The sequence below is a fragment of the Mastigoproctus giganteus genome, chromosome 5 (genome assembly GCF_048544385.1).
Source record: "Mastigoproctus giganteus isolate SK-2022 chromosome 5, ASM4854438v1, whole genome shotgun sequence".
Classification (NCBI taxonomy): Eukaryota; Metazoa; Arthropoda; class Arachnida; order Uropygi; family Thelyphonidae; genus Mastigoproctus; species Mastigoproctus giganteus.
Window position 1 is genome coordinate 78,970,584 of NC_143579.1, and position 18,607 is coordinate 78,989,190.

An 18,607-nucleotide genomic window follows, 5' to 3' on the forward strand; every position below is an offset into this window, starting at 1 on the left:
TTATTTATTTTATTTATTATTTTTTTTTTTTTCCAAACTAAAACAGTCGATGCGACACTTCGAGAGTAGTATTGTCTGTAAGCATCGAATTGCCTAGGGAAACGGAAAAGTAAACAAGATTTGTAAACAAAAACAGCCACAAAAATTTGATTGATAAGGAAAAGGAGTCCTGTGGGCCCAACGCCATTTAGCGCATGGTCCAAAGTATTTTCTTAAAATAAGTGCGCAAGAAAATATTTTAGCCATTCTGTTCACACACACACCATTTCCCAGAAATTCTTGTTAGACGCGAAAATAGAAAAAAATTTTCTCCACGTGGACTGCCTTCTGAATGAAGGAAAGGTAAAAACAGAACAACTTACCTCGATTAATGATGCGATGCAATTGACTGGTAAGGATCCTTAGTTCGGGATTCGATAAATCGCCCAACTATGTAAATAAAATAAAATGTATTCATTATGGCTTCTAAGCAGGTTCAATATAGCCAACATATTCAGCGTAATTTAGTGGTTCATAATTAATTGTTAGAGATAAAGTACAACACATTGTTTATTCACTGGTTAATAGATTATTTCACCATTGTTAAATGATTGTTGGAGTTTTCCTTATTGTTATTAATCGATTGTTGCAGTTTACCTTATTGTTGGATGATTGTTGCAGTTTGCCTTATTGTTGGATGATTGTTGCAGTTTGCCTTATTGTTGGATGATTGTTGCAGTTTACCTTATTGTTATTAATCGATTGTTGCAGTTTACCTTCTAATTAGTTCACGACCGTTAATCGATAGTTGGAGCTTACTTTGTCATTACAAGTACTGTAGTTCATTTCTGGAACCAGTCGGTTAAGGTAAGTTAATCATTTGAACACGTAGTTAAAACTTAACAAACTAGTGCAATGTAGGAGGCGACTTTAACTGGTCCATTGAATGCCACAGCCGTGTTACGTTATCACCCTGCAGAAGGTGCATCTTCGTGTTACGCGCGTTTTAACAACGTACGGAGAGGAGACTCATTAATTGTTTGCCGCCATAACAGTTGTCTAAATTGGGACGTTAAGGTAAGCCGCAGTTGTCATGAGTGTGGTGGATAACGGCGCTGATATCGTTATTATTGTGCGGGCCTCTGATCACTGCACTGCCCATTGCGCTCGCAGTTGACGACAAGGGAGTCATCACCCTTTTCATGGGAGTAATTAAACGAACTTCGCTCAGGTTTCATTTCTCATTAAACTCCTTTGTGGACGAATTTCGGGGAAAAGCAATTCCCACAGACCTTTAGAAGGAGTTCTTCCTTCCTTTCCTCCACCGATAGATACTTTGGAAGAAGTTTGTGTTTCGTGCATTGCTAAAAGCGATCTCTGGAGACTACTTCTCCAGCTTATGAAATAAGATGAATAACTCCCTGAAGTGGATTGCGCGTGAGGATGCATTATGTGCATCCTTACGCGAAATCCAAAAACCCTATTTACCTAAACATCCAAAATTTCGCTACCGTTTTTTCTCCATCTGATTTGTTTTCACCTGCCAGCCTTTTCTATATCATTCAAAAAGTTAAGACGCCGTTAGCGCCATCTGGTGCTACTTCTACAAACGCCGATTTTTTTTTCTCTAAAATAATTTTATTTTATATCTGATGCCGTTTTTTTGATAAGTGGATGGGGAGATATTTAGGAAGAGGAGAATTCTCATCTATTTAAATCCTGGCGTAAAATCAAGTTGCCTATTTAAGTATCTCGCGCAAAATTCACTTAAGATTGACAAGTTTTCTTACCTGTAGCATAACTGAGATGGCCACTATTCCCTGGTTCTTGTGAAGCGATAGTGCCTCCGACAGGTTGTGGTACAGATCAGAATTGTAACCGTAGATCTGCAGCTGTCACAAAAATAAGAGAAATTTTAGCCTGCTGTTCCATTCATTAAAGCATCTAAGAAATGAAGTATCAAATAAGTTTTTTGTTAGTAATAAGTATGAAGTGAAAATAATCTTTGGTTCTTTTAAAAATGGGGCAAAGAATAACGAATACAGATCAGATAGAAAACCAAACGAACAAAATTCTATTTCTAAAACACCGGACTATTCGGATCACGTGGGATGGGCTGGTGACGTCACTGTGGAATATTTTTCTCAGTTTAAAAATATACACTTTCGGATGAAAATTCGGTCCATTATTTTCTGACGTTGACCATCGCTGAGGGGCTATTCCGAAGGGGGGTCAGTTCGCCTCCACAGAAACCGTAAATGAAAACCGGCAAACTGAATCGGGAAAGGTGACCCTAAAGATGCGTTCTCATATGGCCTCCTTATGTATAAGATTTCGAAAAGATGAAGTTACTTCCACATCCTGCGATCCCGTTCCTCCTCCTCCTTTCCGAGCGCGTGCCTATTTTGCATCCTTATGACACTCGCCCGGGCCCACGTGAATCTCCCCTGACAAATGCACTCACTCAATCCGAACGTTACCTACGGATAAATCGAGACTCCCTCTCGCAGCGCGCGCCCACGCATCTCCCCCCCTGTAGTTTTGCAAATCTTTCAATATTCTCCGTTGTTTCCTAAAGTCCCGCCTGATTTCCAGTCTCTTCCCGAGCCGCGAGAATGACTTTTTTCCCCTTATTTTTCTTTCCGATGGTGTTTTTATCGCGAGGATATTTCCACTTCTTATCTGTCTTTCTTACTTGTCAAGTCGTCACATCAGCATGCAGAAAACGCCGCTGCACGGGCGGGGGATCGAACATTTTTCGTGCCTCAAGTTTTCCAGGCGGCGTGACGGGCGACCGATGTAGAAAGACAGCCGGATCACCGGAGAATCGAGAGTTGTTCTTCTTTCCAGTCTCCCCGAATATATAGCGCGAGGGAAGCTCGCTTTAAGAGTTGCGGAACGGCGACCTAACCTTCGAGGCGGATTGAAATCAATTATTTCGGCTGGCTGGAAAGGTTCGCCACTGCGGAGATTTGGGGAATTCGAGTTTAGTCGGAGAACGAAGCGAGAATAATCATCGGGAATGATTGCCGAGTCTCCGCTTGTACCAAGGCTAACAAATATGCTCCACATTTCGCATTACGTCCTTCGTTTTTTTATTTCTCTGTCTTTCACATTTGGAATATGCACGCAGGGTTTAATGGTTAAAAAGCATCCTTTTGGATGGTTAAAAAGCAAACTTAAAACCCTTTGATCTAATTCGCAGAAATGAATGACGTAATTATGACATTTTCCATTCGCTGTTTAAGATGGTTGTTCCGAGTCTTTGGCATTTTTTGGTTTCTCAGAAAGCCCATAATACCCGGAGGTGCGAAATCTGATGTTGGAGGTAGGGGCCATACTTGTAAACCTGTCTCGATATTGATGCTACAGTTACCAAAAAGCATTGCGGGTAAATCTAAAATGGCGGTTACCTTATGTTGGAACGATGCAGCTAAGCATCTTCCCCAAAGAAATTTGTTCAGCAGGTTTGGAAATACTCCTACAACAGCGATACAGTTATCAAGAAGTAACAGGCTGCTCCATCTGGACTTTAAAGAAAGTTGTTAGAAACAAAAATGCATTTATGCCTTAAATCACTCCATTCATAGAGTGATTTAAAGCATAAACATCCTCACCCGGTGGAAAAGATCTGAATTCGAATTCCATCACTGACGCCAGGAATTTTTATGGGTCTTTTTCACAATGTGGCCGAGTTAGTCGGTCCAAGGCGAGAGTAACATGGGTTTCTCTTCCAGAAAACAGCAATCGATCACAGAACACGCAATTTACAGACATCAACTCGAACATTAGCAAGTGGCAAAGAGATTTCAAAAATAGCCTCTCGGTTTACTTACAACATCCTGAATTATAAATACCAGTCAACCTCTGTTCATTGGTCTAATGATGTCAAGTGACAGGGATGGGTCTGGGCTGGTGGAAACTCTGCTTTCATCGTCATACAGAAGCGTACTCAAGTTTATCTACACCAGCTAATAGCTCGTAAACGTGCCCGTGGTAGCTTCCTTCTCACCCCAATTTACACATTGGTTTGGGAACGCAAAGTATCAGCAACGTTAATTTTACTTAAACTTATTAAAAACTTGGATTACTTTTCTAAATTCCCGTTATTAATTTCTTACTACCTCTCCTCCTTAGACTAACCTCAGCTGGAAAAGCGTACCCATCAATGGTGTGCTCCGACCCCTTGTCGTCTGACCTGCCATAGTGTAGATGGATCTCGTGAAATCGGTACCTGTACGACAGAGGGCCTCCGCTAATATTAACGGCCTCTGAAAGGACAGTGAATTCGGTTCGGAATATTATGCTGTGGCCCGTGTTCACGATCCTGCCGTTCACCTGCAAAAGAAAACTGTGGTCAAAGTCCATTTGTGAAGAATGAGTTCTAGCACACAAAATAGTACATCGCTGACAAATAAATTCGGGTTATTCGGCAGCGGAAGAAGCAGTTAATTAAGGCGCCACCTAGTGGCAGTTACTTATAAAAAAAATGTCAATTGTACATTACCCGGTTTTTGTCCATATGTACAGATCGTAGACGGGGATCGAACAGCAAATCTCCAGGAAGAATATTGATGGGGGATTGCCGTCTACCTTTGTTACAAAGATGCCATTCGGGGTTAAGTAAACCCCAAAAGTCTGGTCCTAAGAGGAAAGAAAAAATAAGTTTAGTTTAAAGACACACTCACTGGGAAAAAAAATTAGAAACATTTTGCAATTGGCGTCAATAAACAATTAAACATACGGGTAGGCAAGTGTCAGTTGTTAAATGGTATGGCTCCTTGGTAGCAGATGCCATAAGTTCCTTAGTAGCGGGGAAAGTTGAAGAATCTGAGATTTGGCAGTCATGTGGCTATGTGAAAGCCAACTTGTTTCTGTAAAAAATCGAAAGATTCGACGAGTTGTCGCTAACGCCACGACTGGACTGTGGAAAGAGATCATGTGGGCTGACTAGTTTCGATTTACAGTTTTTTGCACCAACGGTTTGGTGAATATATGGCGTGAACCTCATGAAGACATGCTCCCACACTGTCGTGTCCACCACTCAAGCGGCTGGAAGTGCTATCACGTTGTGGGGTACGTTCTGCTAGTACGGAGTAAGTCGGTTCATATCGTTGGAAGGTCATTTCGCCCAATGAACATCTTTTTGTCGTATTGGACCAATTTAATACCACACCAATTAATTTTTATGCGAGTTGAGATGTATTCTTTCAGGATGATAACCCAACTAACCACCTTGCAAAACTGTATCCAAATGGTTCGAAGAACATATACAAGATTTCTAACATCTACCGTGGCTGCCTAATTCTTCAGATATGAATCCAGTTGAAAATGTCTGGGGTACATCGGAAAGGGCAGTTCGGCTTCGCAATTTTCTGTCATCCACAATACAGCAGCTGACAAATATCCCGATGGAAGACTGGTCAAATCTGGAGCTAGACTCTCTCTCAAACATCTACTGGAATCTATGCCACGAAAGGTAATTTTTTGACCAGTCAGTGTAGTTGTGAACACTAATGTGATATTTTTATGATAGTAGGAACAAAACAGCTTTTACCGTGTTTATTGCACGATCCAATCAAATTGCTGTACTTCTTGTAAATGCTGGTTAACTTTCGAAGCCCAACATTTTATAATGATGCCAGGGAAACATCAGAAAGTGCCCTATTACATAAAAAAAAGAAAGAAAAAGCCAGATTCTTCCGGACGAAATCTACAAAAATCTTTCTGAGCTTACTCAGATGACTGATCTCTTCACTTTGCTACCAAATCGCTCTCTCTCGCCCTCCCTTCTCCGTTTTTTTGTTTGCTTATTTTTCTTTTCGCTCTTAGCGAGGCGTCTCGAAGCAATTTGAAATTTCACGCGCATCCCAGCATTAACGCGGATAATTTGAACCCAGACCGAAAGTATGGCGATTTCTTAGTTTTCGTCAACAAATTACCGAATAAAAACTAAATTGTTTGTAATAGAGCGACCGTTATTAGTGTTATTTGGTAACGGAACTGCTCTTTCGTAATTCACACGGCTTCTTTGACAGCCAATTTCCCAACATACGCGAAATGTAAACAGCGACTCAACTTATACAATTTTCAGGGTTTTTTTGTTTTTTAAAAAGAAAATCCTGTAATTTTTCCACTCATGCCTCCCTCTAGGTACGTGGTCAAAGCTGAGTGAATCTTTTAAGTGCGAATTTAAACTTCTGAATAAGGCGATTATATTATTCCGGAGTGCCATTAGACCCTGGAGTCTAAAAACTTCTTTTTCGGGATGGTTCTTGTTCTCTGTACATTAGATGAGGAACAGAATCTTACTAAAAACTAAATGTGAGCACATTAACAGCCATTACTGATCTCTCCCCTTTTCGTCTCCAAATGACTGATTCCAATAAACTTGATCCCTATTGTAAACTAAGACTTCTTTTCGTTGTACTGGAAAGGTCAAGGGAACCCGAATGGTGAGCCTTCCTGGAGAAGACCTGATAAGAAGGAAAATATCGGGATCCCGAGATTGTATTGAGGTTAAACTTACGTTTAGAAAATGTTGCTATCTTATTGAATTGATTTATGGATACCAAATGATGGTCTTAAACTGAGCTGACAGTCTTAATTTTCGTTTTTCTGCTTCTGGAGACGCCTCTAATGTCTGGAAATCTCAAAAAACAAATCCTGCATACAGGAATGTTTCAATCAGTCCTACATACAAGGATTCTGTTTTAATAGGCCACTTATTTTGCGTTTACACATTGCGAAATGATGGCCGGATGATGCCGGCATCCACCGGGACCGTGACCTTGACAGACACGGATTTGATGAGTTGCTACTACTAGATCACCTTGCCCTTGGGAACCTAACAGTAAAAGGTTACTTCCCTTTTAAATGAAAGGCCAGAAAAAAGCAGAGAGTCCAAAAAAGTTCCAAAGAATCTTTATACACTTGTTCAGCTTCTTAGACTTGTTCTTTTGGCACCAAACTACCTGACGAACTGCAATATACTCATAGTAATAAGCACAAATAACGGAGCAAAAAAATACGCGGCCTTTAAGGTGAGAAGCCAAAACGCGATTCGACTTAAGGTAAAACCCGCCACAGGGTGGATACGAACCATCAACTTTTCGGTTAACAGAGAACGTGCTGACTGATTTGCATGGCGGGTGTTGTGCCAACCAGACCTGCCTGCAAAGTTGCTGTTTCAAGTAATGCGCACAAGGCGTGTTCACCAGAAGCCATTTTGGACAATACGTCCACGCGTGTTTGATCTCTGCTCACCGTGAATGTTATGACCACACAATTTCTGCATGTTTTTGATCAGAGACCATGAGTTTCACGTACGTCGGGGATCGTTGGATAGCACGTGGATATAAGGTCCAGGACTGAGTCAATTTAAAAAAAAGTAAGTGGAAGAATGAAAAAACGTTTTAGTATTTTCAAAGTAATCGTCTCGAGCAGCCACATACGTATTGGATGAACCGTACAACTATTGGAAACATTATTTAAACGAATTTGTACTGAATGTCGCCGTTTTTATTATCACATTTCCTTTAATGTTCCCTTCTACATCAAACTGGCTTCCTTTCAGCGGCCATTTGATTTTGGGGGAAAAAAGTGCAGTACGGGGGTCAGCATGAGATTAAGGGGAGATTAGCTCCACAATCTCGCGTATTGCCAAAAGAGTCCTTGATAATCCGTGTAGAACGCAGGTTAGTGTTGTTGGGAGATAAGAACCAGTTCCCTTTTTTACGAAATTGAGAACGGACTCGTTGAATTCTTTTAAACAAACGATCGAGAAGTTGGTCACAGGTATTCCTTATTCATTGTTATACGTGGTGAAATAAATTCCTTGCAGTCGAAGGATATGATGAAAATCACTGGTTTTTGATTTTGAAACGAATTTTTGTTTTTCAGAGCGCATCTTGATAGCCATTTCATGCTTTGTCTCCTGTTTTAGATCCTATTGGAAACACCACGACTAGCCACCAGTTGCGATTGGAGCGAGCATCACCAACTGCCTGACTGAGCTTGCATGCTTCGAGTCTGAACAGCATCTGTTCATAGCGGGGAGCGAACTCTAGTACATGATCCCCAGTTTGCTCAAATCTGTCAGAATTGTACGATTTGTTTCTCTGTTAATGTGAAGTTGTCCTTCCATCATTCGACAATCAGACGCAATCGATGTGCTGACTTTTTCGATTGTTATGGAGGTTCGGGACGTTGCTGGACGCTCAGAGCGCTCGATGTCTCCCAAGATCCTCACGACCATTCCGAAGTGGTAAAACTTCTTCTTCTTCTTTAATGCTGCCGAATGGCGTTTGCGACTTCGTTTTGATATTGTTCTCTGTCTAGCGCTGCGTGTAGAAGTGGTAAAACAACATTGTTTTACTACTTCGTAGGTTCGCCATTTGTTCCATTACTTAACTCTAACTGCGTGCAAACGATTTAGGATACGCTAGTGATTTTGGAAGGGAAGCATTCATATAGGTGAGCTGTCACGACGCGCTGCATCATGGTCCACGTGCTTTGACAAGCTTACAGTGGACCTAGTCCTGGAACTTAACTGGTAAACCTTGTAGAATATTTGCGTACTTAAAAACCATTTCAATGACGTTCATGTGATAGTCAATTTTGAATTATGGATTGATCAGCATGTGTGGGACAAGTTTGGCACGTGAAAAGTAATCTCAAAATCTGTTTTTTCTTTTCGATTTGGAAACCAAGGAGAACAAAAGAAACTGGAGTAAATTAAGACGACTTAATCAGACTGACTCTTCTATGAGAATCGGGCAAGAGCAGAAATAAACTGGTTATGTGAAACTGCCTTGCATGTTGGGGGGGGGAAGGGGTGCTTTGTTTCCAATAAGCTTCTGTCCTGCCTAGGCTGAGCAGACGATAAGAAAGTAGGCAAAAAAAAAAAAAGAGAGAAGCCCAAACCGACAGAAGAGATTAAAAACATCCATTGTATGCAGTCATTCATCACTGTCAATGTACGGTCTAATACAGACTGGCACACACACCGAAGGGGAGAGGAGACACTCGAGGGGGGGATGGGGGTTGTTCAAACTTTCTGGCTACTTTAGCTTCTTCTGGCAATGTGAATATTAGAAAAGCAATCAGAGCGCTGTGCTCTGACCACCGGAGCGATCTTCACCGGCGTGTTACGTTGCAGAACGTGCTAATAAAACACGGACCTGCGGAAACAAACTTTAAGGGCGGAAGGCTAAATTAGGGGGAACATTAAAAAGGCCTTTAGCAATTAATGGGCCGCTTATTTTGTGTTTACACATTGCCAGATGATGCTGGCTCCATCGGGATGCGGGCGGTGACTTTGACTAACACGGATTTGATGAGTCGCTACTACATCCCCTACGGCGTTATTTTTGCACGCGCTCACTTTATAGTGACGCTGTGTCACGGACATCTGCTTCTCGTGAGTTGCGCCAGGACTCCGTAAGGCTATTCCGGTGCAGCGCGAACAGATGTCTTTGCACTGTCTGGCGCAGAAAAACAGAGCAGCGGCCTGCTACGACAACACCTGGAACAACACGAGCTCGTTTTGGGGTGAATCATTCTAACGATATTCCGCACAGTGTTGAAGTACCATTAATGCTGATGAGATGCATCGATGTCTAAACAATGAGAAATTGCCTGTATGAAGTTTAAAAATGGGTATTTGTATAAGTATAAGCACGCAGGCTAAGTATAAGGACTTGGAAATGTTTTATATACCTGTATTGGTATATGTAAGGACTGTGGATTTTGTTATACCTGCTCAACTGAAAACAAACCTCACAAATAAATAAACTTTTGACGGTGACTATGTCCGAAGGCTTCCTCCGATTGAATTTTCTTACTTTTTAAGAACAGGAATGTAATAAGCACCTTCGAGCGAAAGTGAAGGCGTTTTGTATGCCCGAAAGCGTGTCTGCAGTCGAGTTCGGTGGGGAAATGGTTTATATCCTCGCGGAATTATCTCCCAAGTCGACGAAAGTTATAATCAACAATTCTAAGGGAAAACAAGTGGCGGACATATATTAGCGCCGGAGGTCACTTTGACAGTCGTCTCTGCAGGCACTAAATGCGGCAAATGAGGTTAAGTATGAGCACCTTTCCTTGGCGTGTACACTCGGTTGCCGTTAACGACCAGTCAGATGCCAATTTATAGAGAAAGGGTTTTAAGGGAAGAGAGAGGGCGAAAGTCAAAAAGTTATTACAAAGCCGACTAACGTATTGCCGAATGACACGCTCCACGTGCTATAAAATCGAATTTCCGGTCCTTTCTGTCCACGGCGAATTCTTGGCGACTTTCTCTCTTTCTTTCGCTGTCATTAAATTTTCTGTGTGAAACACGGTAGTGCAGTTAGCATCAAATGAGAGAGCACGACAGCTGTTCTGCCTGAGATGTGGCTTTCCCGCAGTACACCGATGTAGGCAGGAGCTGCATGCATTACGAGTCCAGAACTTTGGCACACTACGATAAAGGAAAATTAAAGTGGTCGAGAAGGAAGGATTGAATCAGTCAACTTTATTTCTCATCTTCTCTGCAAATACGCTCGCTTTCTTTTATGGCCTTACCTTATACAGTCGTATTCAAAGTATAACGTAAAGTCATATTATAAATAGAAGTAATTGCAATGTTGAACCTCTTCATTGGTGCCTCGTAAAATAGCACAGCAAATAGATAACAGGGCACGCGCAATTTACAGACATTATATACGGCTCAATATGGCCTAAGTTGCTGATGTACCTAAACTCCTACAACAACTATCAGAGCTTTATATACTTCTATCAGTTTCCTCCCCTAAGATGTCTAGTTTGTAAGTTTTGCAGTGCCTTCTATGCCTTTCTTCATATGGATATCGAATAGCAGACCTCACTAATCCGGTTGCCCTTCTCTGAACTCTTTCTAGAAGTTCTGTCTTTCTTCAAGTGTAGCCTCTACGCCTGAATACAATACTATAAATGTGGCACCACCATCATCTTATACAAAGAGACGATGACGCCCCTTTTCCCTACTTGGGAAGGTCCTATATATCATAGACAAGTCACCATGTGCCTCCCTAGACGCCTGTTTACACCGTGGAAAATTTCATGTCTGACTGAATCGTAACCCTTAAATCTTTTTCGTTCTGGACCACTAACCTACTCCCCCTGACAATAACTCACTACTGGATGCCTGTTCCCTGGGTTCCCAGACCATTTGTGAAACCGATCTAAATCATTTTGAAGCAAACTAGCCTCCTTCTAGTACCTTTTAGATCATCGGAAAACGTTTGACTTTGAATTCCCTCATCAATGGTATTGAGGAAGATAAGAAGCAGAATTGGCTCGAACACGATCTTTAAGAGAAACCATTTGATACGTTGGTCCACCCTAATGTCCTGGACCACTTCTAACTCCTGAATAATGCCCATTTATGAATACTCTGTGTCCTGTCTTTTAGCTAGTCTTTGATTTCAATTACGCCATTAATCCCAATTTGCTCCAGTTTATATAATAGCGCTGCATGCGGAACCTATCAAAAGCTTTACTGAAGCCAAGGTAGTAATTAACTGTATTGGTTAATTATAAACTTCTCCTTCACGAACGCATGCTGTGATCTATTAAGGATACCATTTCTATCGACATGGTCCTATATTGTATCCTTAGCCACAGACTCCAAGGACTATCCCACCACCGAAGTCAAACTCACTGGTCTTTAGTTGCCCATCACGTCTTTCTCATCCTTTTTCTGCATTGAGGGGACATTAGCGCTTCTTCAGTCCAAGGGGTCGTCCTGAAGTGTAATGATAATCTCATTAACATCAAAGGACTGATGCATTCACATGTAGGCTTTGTTTAGTATAACAGGATATATACCATACGCTCCTGTAACCTTGCCTTCGCTCAGCTTCAATATTTTCTCCATATATTCTTCTCCGAGATGAATATTATTTATTTTACAGTCTAACTCTTTGTAAGTGATCCTTCGTGGTTCGATTGGTCCTCCTTGTCTCCAGTTTAGCTCTCTTTGCTAGTGAATTCTCATACTCGGCTTTCTGCTATTTTACACCATCAGTGGTTTTTGTTACATATACGTTTATAAAACTCATAAATCAGCACTCGAGATATTCTGCAACTATCCCATGCTTTGTTCTTCAGCTCAATCACACCCTTAAACTCTGGTTATCTAGTTGGGCCTCTTTCTTTTATAAAACTACTGTACTGGAACCAATATATTGGAAGCTCCCAGAATAAATCCCTTGAATACTTCTCATTATGAACTCGTACAGCAGCTTACCGCTCTCTTCACTTTTGACCTATGTCACTAACCTAACTTGTGTCGTTTCAATGACCCCTAACCCTGCAAATTAGCAGTTTCCCTGAATTCTTCAGGCTTCCTAAATGAAACTAACAAATACTCTTGCACTACCTCTGCTCAAATGAAGTCTATCTGTTCAAAACAAATTGCTTCTATAACTAGGGCAGGCCACGTTGAGAAAAAATTTCCTCCATAAGCACAGTTCTCTCAGCTCTGGAGTTAATCTACAAGGCTTTTATCATGCATTTCCCTCCTACCATGTGTGGACAGAATTACAAACCAAGAACATTTTCTCCCTTTTCCCAACTTTACCTTCATCTTAACCGAGTCGTCAGTTAAGTATGGTGACATGGACACCATACTAAACACTGATAACTGATTAATCACATCATCTAGTGTTATTAGAGGAGTCTTCCATTTAGACCACATTTTTGGCCAGCATTCCGTTTATCGGAAATTTTCATCCAAACTCATTTGGTCAGCCTTTCTGAAGGAATTATTCAGCACAACTGAAGTTATTTATTGCGTTTTTGGCTGCTCTACCAGGCCGATGTTCATCCACTACACTTGAGCGACCATTCTGAACAGTTGGTGTCATTTATACACTTGTTTCGATTATAAACATGTCAAAATACCATGAACGCGTTAAGTGTCGCTTCGTTTAACTTCCTCAGGCAGTAAATTGATTAATATTTTACGGGCCCCCATCTCAGCGCTAATATCGACAACTTTATATCTTGGAAACTAGCCGTTAAGGCTTACTAATACGGATACGTGGTAGAAAAAGATATATTTGCGAAAAATGAATCCCCGTAACCACGCCAACGACACGTACACATCAAAAAGAAGTCATCGTAGTGGAAATTTATATTGGAAGGCATGCACTCAACTCAGCACCTCAGATTACCATAAGGAAATTCAGAATTTTCAATAACTCTTGCTGTTCTCGTCTCTAATGGAGGTTGTAATTTTTGATAGTTGTCAATTCTGGTCATTGTAAATCTGCTTGGATGCAATCGGTTAACTGAGAATATAATCCTCCACCAGATGACATTAATTATTATCTTCCATCATTACCCGTCGACTGTTTCAACTCTCGTATCTAACCTTTCGTAGGTGTTGTGTCCCACGAAAATTTTCGGACAATCAGCTTGTGGTTTCCATCACATTCCATCGATCCAAAGAAGGAATTCTTCGCTCAGCTAGCTTAAAAGGTTATTTTTTCGACCCCAGGCTCACTCAAAATCCACCTCTGGTCTGAATTAAGTCTGAAGACAACCGAAACGAGTGGTGTCGATCCCATCACAACGGAATCTACAGCAGTTTCACGACCAACTTAATTTGGTACGATTTTTACCAAACTGGAACAGTTGGCTGTAAGGAAAGAGTAGTTGCCTCGATGTCCATTACAAACTAAATGCAGCACATTGTATGGCATTACTTAATTTCTGTTGTCTTCCTATTTGTTTTAAATTTTAAAAAATTTAACTTAATTTAGTAGCGTTAAAATATATATTAAAATTATGGGGATTTTTGTGAGATGGAGAGCTGGAAAAATGGCTTTATGGAGGAAGTGTTGAGGGCGTATCTGACGTTAATGGATTCTTTGCCATTACCTGTGATAAAATAAGAGGGTTATCTGTACGATCGAGCACGTGGGTTCATCAAAGGAGTGTTCTCTCTTTCCTTTGCGTGGATCAATAAATCCATCAATAGTGTTCATATTGCTTTTACTGTATTCACCTATTCTAATTTTGGCCTGAAACCTGGATCCGTAGCTCACAACTAGGTTGACACAACGTGTTGCGTGTTGGGAATATCGACTTCTTTAGATAATGGCTAGTTTATTAGTGGGTTTAATGTTTTTAGGTCGATTTGTATACTGCTGCGTGTAGGATAAGATGGCGTGTGCAATTTGTTTTTCAGTTGATGGTGTTGTCCATCATGAAAATTCATTAACGGTTGTTGCAGAAGAGATCTACCGTGTCTCAATTATCACTGATTGCAGACCAGACTTAGAATCCACAAACGCAACACACATATTGTGTAAAACACAGGAAAAGTGTGGAATTATTTATCTATGGAGGACCCACCCGGTTCCATTAATAAATCCTACATATTGAAGTGAGTATACCACGCGTCTCATTAATAGCTTCCATATACGGAATACTTTTCTAGTTACATTCTCCTATTAAATACAATCTTTCAAAAAACCATCAATATTTTAAAAAAGTAACAAAAATTAAGAATTTGAAGAAAAGCGGAAGCCAACGCGATTTGGTTTTCTGAATGATCCATGATGGATCTCTTATAAGTTGATCTCTTGAAGATTTACATTATCCAAGAGGGATAACTGTAAATCTTCAAGAAATTCAGGATTTGAAAACATTTAGGTTTAATTTTAAATTAGAAATCTTATTTTTTTCACGTCTAACTTGAAACTACTTAACTCCCTCTTCCTTCTCCTTTCTCAATCAATAGAACCGTAGTCGCAATGGCACATCTAGATCGATCCGCAGCAACCTAAAAATAATCTTTCCTTTGGAACATGCAGTGTTCAACAAGAATCCTAAGCCTAGTTCGAAGGTATGCGCTGTCAGAATTTGGCAGCGACTTCCACGTGGATTCACGGACTGCTACTCAACCTCTAAAACACTGTGGAACGCAGTGGAGGACCGGTCCACATCTGAGCGGATGATTTAAGGAGAAATAGAGACGGAAAGAATAAAAAGGCAGAACTGGTTTTACGATCAGTGCGAGTCCGGTTAAACGCTACAATCAAGCAGTTTAAGAGGACTCTGTTTATGCGGGGCCTCCCCCACCTTTCGAACACTGAGTATGAATTCGTTTAACAGAATTCGATTAACGCGGGAGTCGTATATCTGCGGATAACATCGCGAGAAATTTATTTTTAAATGAAATGGAGATCGGAGACTCCCGCCGGTACTTGGCGGGCTTCGTCCGCACTCGTTCACATCCCTGACAAGAGTAGTTTGCATACCATTTCCGAATGTAAATTTGAGCCTTGTTTTCCATTACCCGGGCCTCCTAAGAGCTCGAGCTGCAGCTGTGCCCGTCACGTGTAGCCGTTCATCCGTGCACAAGCTGCTACCACACGATCGACCCGCGCTGGGGCGCTGGAAAGACGCCAGGGGGCGCAAACTCCGATCCTATTGCGGACGATATAACGAGAACAATAATTGGACTCCGATAGGGTACGCTTCCCGCTAATAGGTTTGTCAACATTTGCTTCAAAACATCGGACCTCCGTACGATGGAGTCGCCCTGTCGGCTGCTGAGGCGTTCCATCACAAAGTGGGACGCCGACTTCGGCAACAACCATATAATCACCCAGCCAACCACCCGGATCGATCACCAGCATCGCGGGAAAGTCAAGGAGGATCCTTTATTGGAAATTTAGCGTCGTCGAATCGCTTTGAAACAGCGGAAGCAGTTACGTCGTGGGACGAGTATCCCGAGTGCTGTCTCCAGGACGACCTCTTTAACACTCGAGGCAAATATGTCATCTCAAAGAGAAGCAGACGCTGCCGAACGACCTGTAAGGAAGCACTTAGAAGGGAAACTCTGCCCACATTCTTGTCGACTGTAAGAGATGCCAAGAAATAATTAACGGCAATCAATTCTGATCACGATACTCCATCAGCGGCATCTGTCTTTGTTAGATTCGTCCCCCAAATTGAAATACGCGTCTCTCAACACGCTCGCTTAATGATATTATTAAGGAAAGCCATGTTTCCTCCTTGTTCGTCTCCCGAATTAACTGTTTTATTTCGTGGGTGCAGTTAGTTCATTTATGTCCATAGATACAGAATCAAAAACAATGGACAGAGCGATTTCACGCAAGATGGCTGCAGAAACAAATCCGATTTCATTATACTCGACTTAATTATATTCTAAAAGCTCTAACCATACGATTGGGGGGGGGGGGGAAATGGTATATTTTGCACTTCGAAGAATTCGTGATGACCATATTCAACCGAAAAAGAGAATCTGGATAGAGAATCATCCTTTAGATACGGCATAAAAATAGAGCCTAAAGGAGAACCTTATGGGACTCAGTGTAATGCACTAAAAGGAATTGAAGCCTCCGTAGCCAGGTGGGCAGGAGCAGCAGTGCGTAGCACACGCTTCTTGATTAGACCGGAGTTCGAGCCCGTGACCACCAAATACGGAGGATGCGGAAAGGTCAGGGAATGACCACCGCATATCTCCGGAGCAATATGGCCTTAGTTGCTAATGCTCCTAAAAATCAAATAACAACAACAGCTAAAAGGAACTGAAGCCTTACGTTCAACTACAAATGACGGTTGCTTAGCAGTTACTGAAGCAGATTCAATAAGGAGGGACATATACCATAGAGGAGCCGTTGAGGATGGATAGATAGAATCAGATAGCGAATTAACCTCTTTATCTAAAAGGTATATCCTGAAAGAAGATAAATACGGCGAGATTGGAGGGAGTAGACTTTTTAGGAGGAAAACCGAATTGGTGACCATCGATAGAAGGATGAAAGCAGATACTGCGATATCTGAAAATTACGATTCACAGCCTTGGTTGCCATGACGTAAAAACAAACCTGATGATTAAAGTTTCAATAGTTTAAGAAACGGTATCAGGTATGGTAAGAATTAAAAGACCTGAAACAATCAATCACTCTTAGCAAATTCAAACTAACAGTGGGAAAAAGATCCCGACAGAGGTGAAGATTGGCTTTTCGAAGGGATGAATTGATCGGATTATTAGCATTGCCAAAGAATATTGAAATACTACCAGGGATTGCTAATTTCTTCAAATAGCCTTACCAGGGGTTGTAATTAGAACTGTCAATCAGTGTAGACTTCCAGAAATATTGAAATTATTAATTAACAACTATACTGAATTTTCATCAAAATATCCTCCACCAGATTTTATCACTGACTTACATAAATGATAGCATTCTAGCGATTAATTATTTTATAATAGTGTCTTGACTAACAGTATTCCAAGCGGTCTGCAAGGTTCCCCATTCATTTTTGTGAAAATGGGCAGATTTGACGTTCTAGAACCAATATGATCCCATAAACGTTCTGTTGGGTTTAAGTCAGGCGATTGGGATGCCCACACCATAATTGCAATACCACCCCCGCCTGTTGTTTAATTGCTAGAAAGTCGGGTCGTTGTCATGTTGTGATATAAAATTTATTCCACAAAGTCCAGAGGACGTTGCATTATGTTCAAGAATGTTTTTATAGACTTCTTTTCTTAAAATTCTTTCAATTCTGACGATGTTACCCACTATAGAGAAACAGAAGCAATCCCCAGATCACGATGGAGCCACCATCATGCTTGACTGTAGGCACTGAACAAAGTGGCACCATTTTTTCCTTCAGTTAATCGTCTCACATAAGCTCTAAGCTTGGATCCAAAAATTTCAAATTTGGAATCATCCATCCACAGTACGTTTTTACACTCTTCAATTGTCCAATGTTGATGGCTGATTGCCCAAGCCAATAGTTTCTTTCGATTTTCCAGTTTTAATATGGGTTTTCGGACCTTACACGACTATGAAATCCTGCTTGTTTAAGACGAAGTTTTACAGTGTATGTAGACACGGGAGTTTCTCTGTTCCTGTTGAACTCAGCTCGGATTTCAGCTACAGTAAGCGGTCGATTGCGTTTAGAGATCAATTTTATGGCCTTACTTTGCACTTCTGTTGTTCCACGTGATCGTGCTGATCGCGTTTGTCCTTTAAATTTCCAGTCTTCTTGAATCGTTGATTTTTCCAATACTTCTGGTGGAATTACAAACTTTTATACAGGGTTATAATAGCACTTCTTTTTTCAACATTCATTTCCTTATTTCTTGCCATGTTTATCAAGAGAAGCAAAATTTCATCAAACACTTTCTAAATGACGGATGTTCCATTTCATAAGTTACAGCTGTTACTCGTCCATTTATATTATTGCGAAACACTCTAGAATCATATAAAAGTTTCTATAACATTGAAACAATATTCCAACTTTCTAGAATATTGTAGAATCATCTTCTATAGAAGCCTTTCTGGAATATTCAAGAAATTTCTTAAATGTTATTTCTTTTTTTGATTTGTATACATAACAGAAATATTTTTATAAAAATTGGTGAACAAGTTGGTCCTATTTTAACACAAACTTTTGAAAATTAAGAAATATTAAACGTGATTCTAAACTTTTAGGTGGGAGTGTATGTACAGGGTGTTTCAAAAATGATGGTGGTCAATAATTTAAAGGTGAAAAGTACAAACTAAAATAAGTCATACATACTAAGGAAGTTAAACCTAAAACTACTATTGTGGTT

General features: G+C 40.8%; 1 protein-coding gene across 1 annotated transcript in view; it reads right to left on the minus strand.

The window, feature by feature from the left end:
• Nucleotides 1–18,607, minus strand: part of LOC150085515 (carbonic anhydrase-related protein 10-like) — a 70,523-nt gene that overhangs the window by 19,012 nt on the left and 32,904 nt on the right. Inside the window, exons 3-6 of the mRNA XM_090374086.1 lie at nucleotides 4,487–4,623; nucleotides 4,123–4,317; nucleotides 1,770–1,871; nucleotides 363–429 (exon numbers count right to left, since the gene is read on the minus strand). Of these exons, the coding sequence (XP_090230212.1) occupies nucleotides 363–429; nucleotides 1,770–1,871; nucleotides 4,123–4,317; nucleotides 4,487–4,623 (501 nt within the window). The remainder of the gene's footprint in view (nucleotides 1–362; nucleotides 430–1,769; nucleotides 1,872–4,122; nucleotides 4,318–4,486; nucleotides 4,624–18,607) is intronic.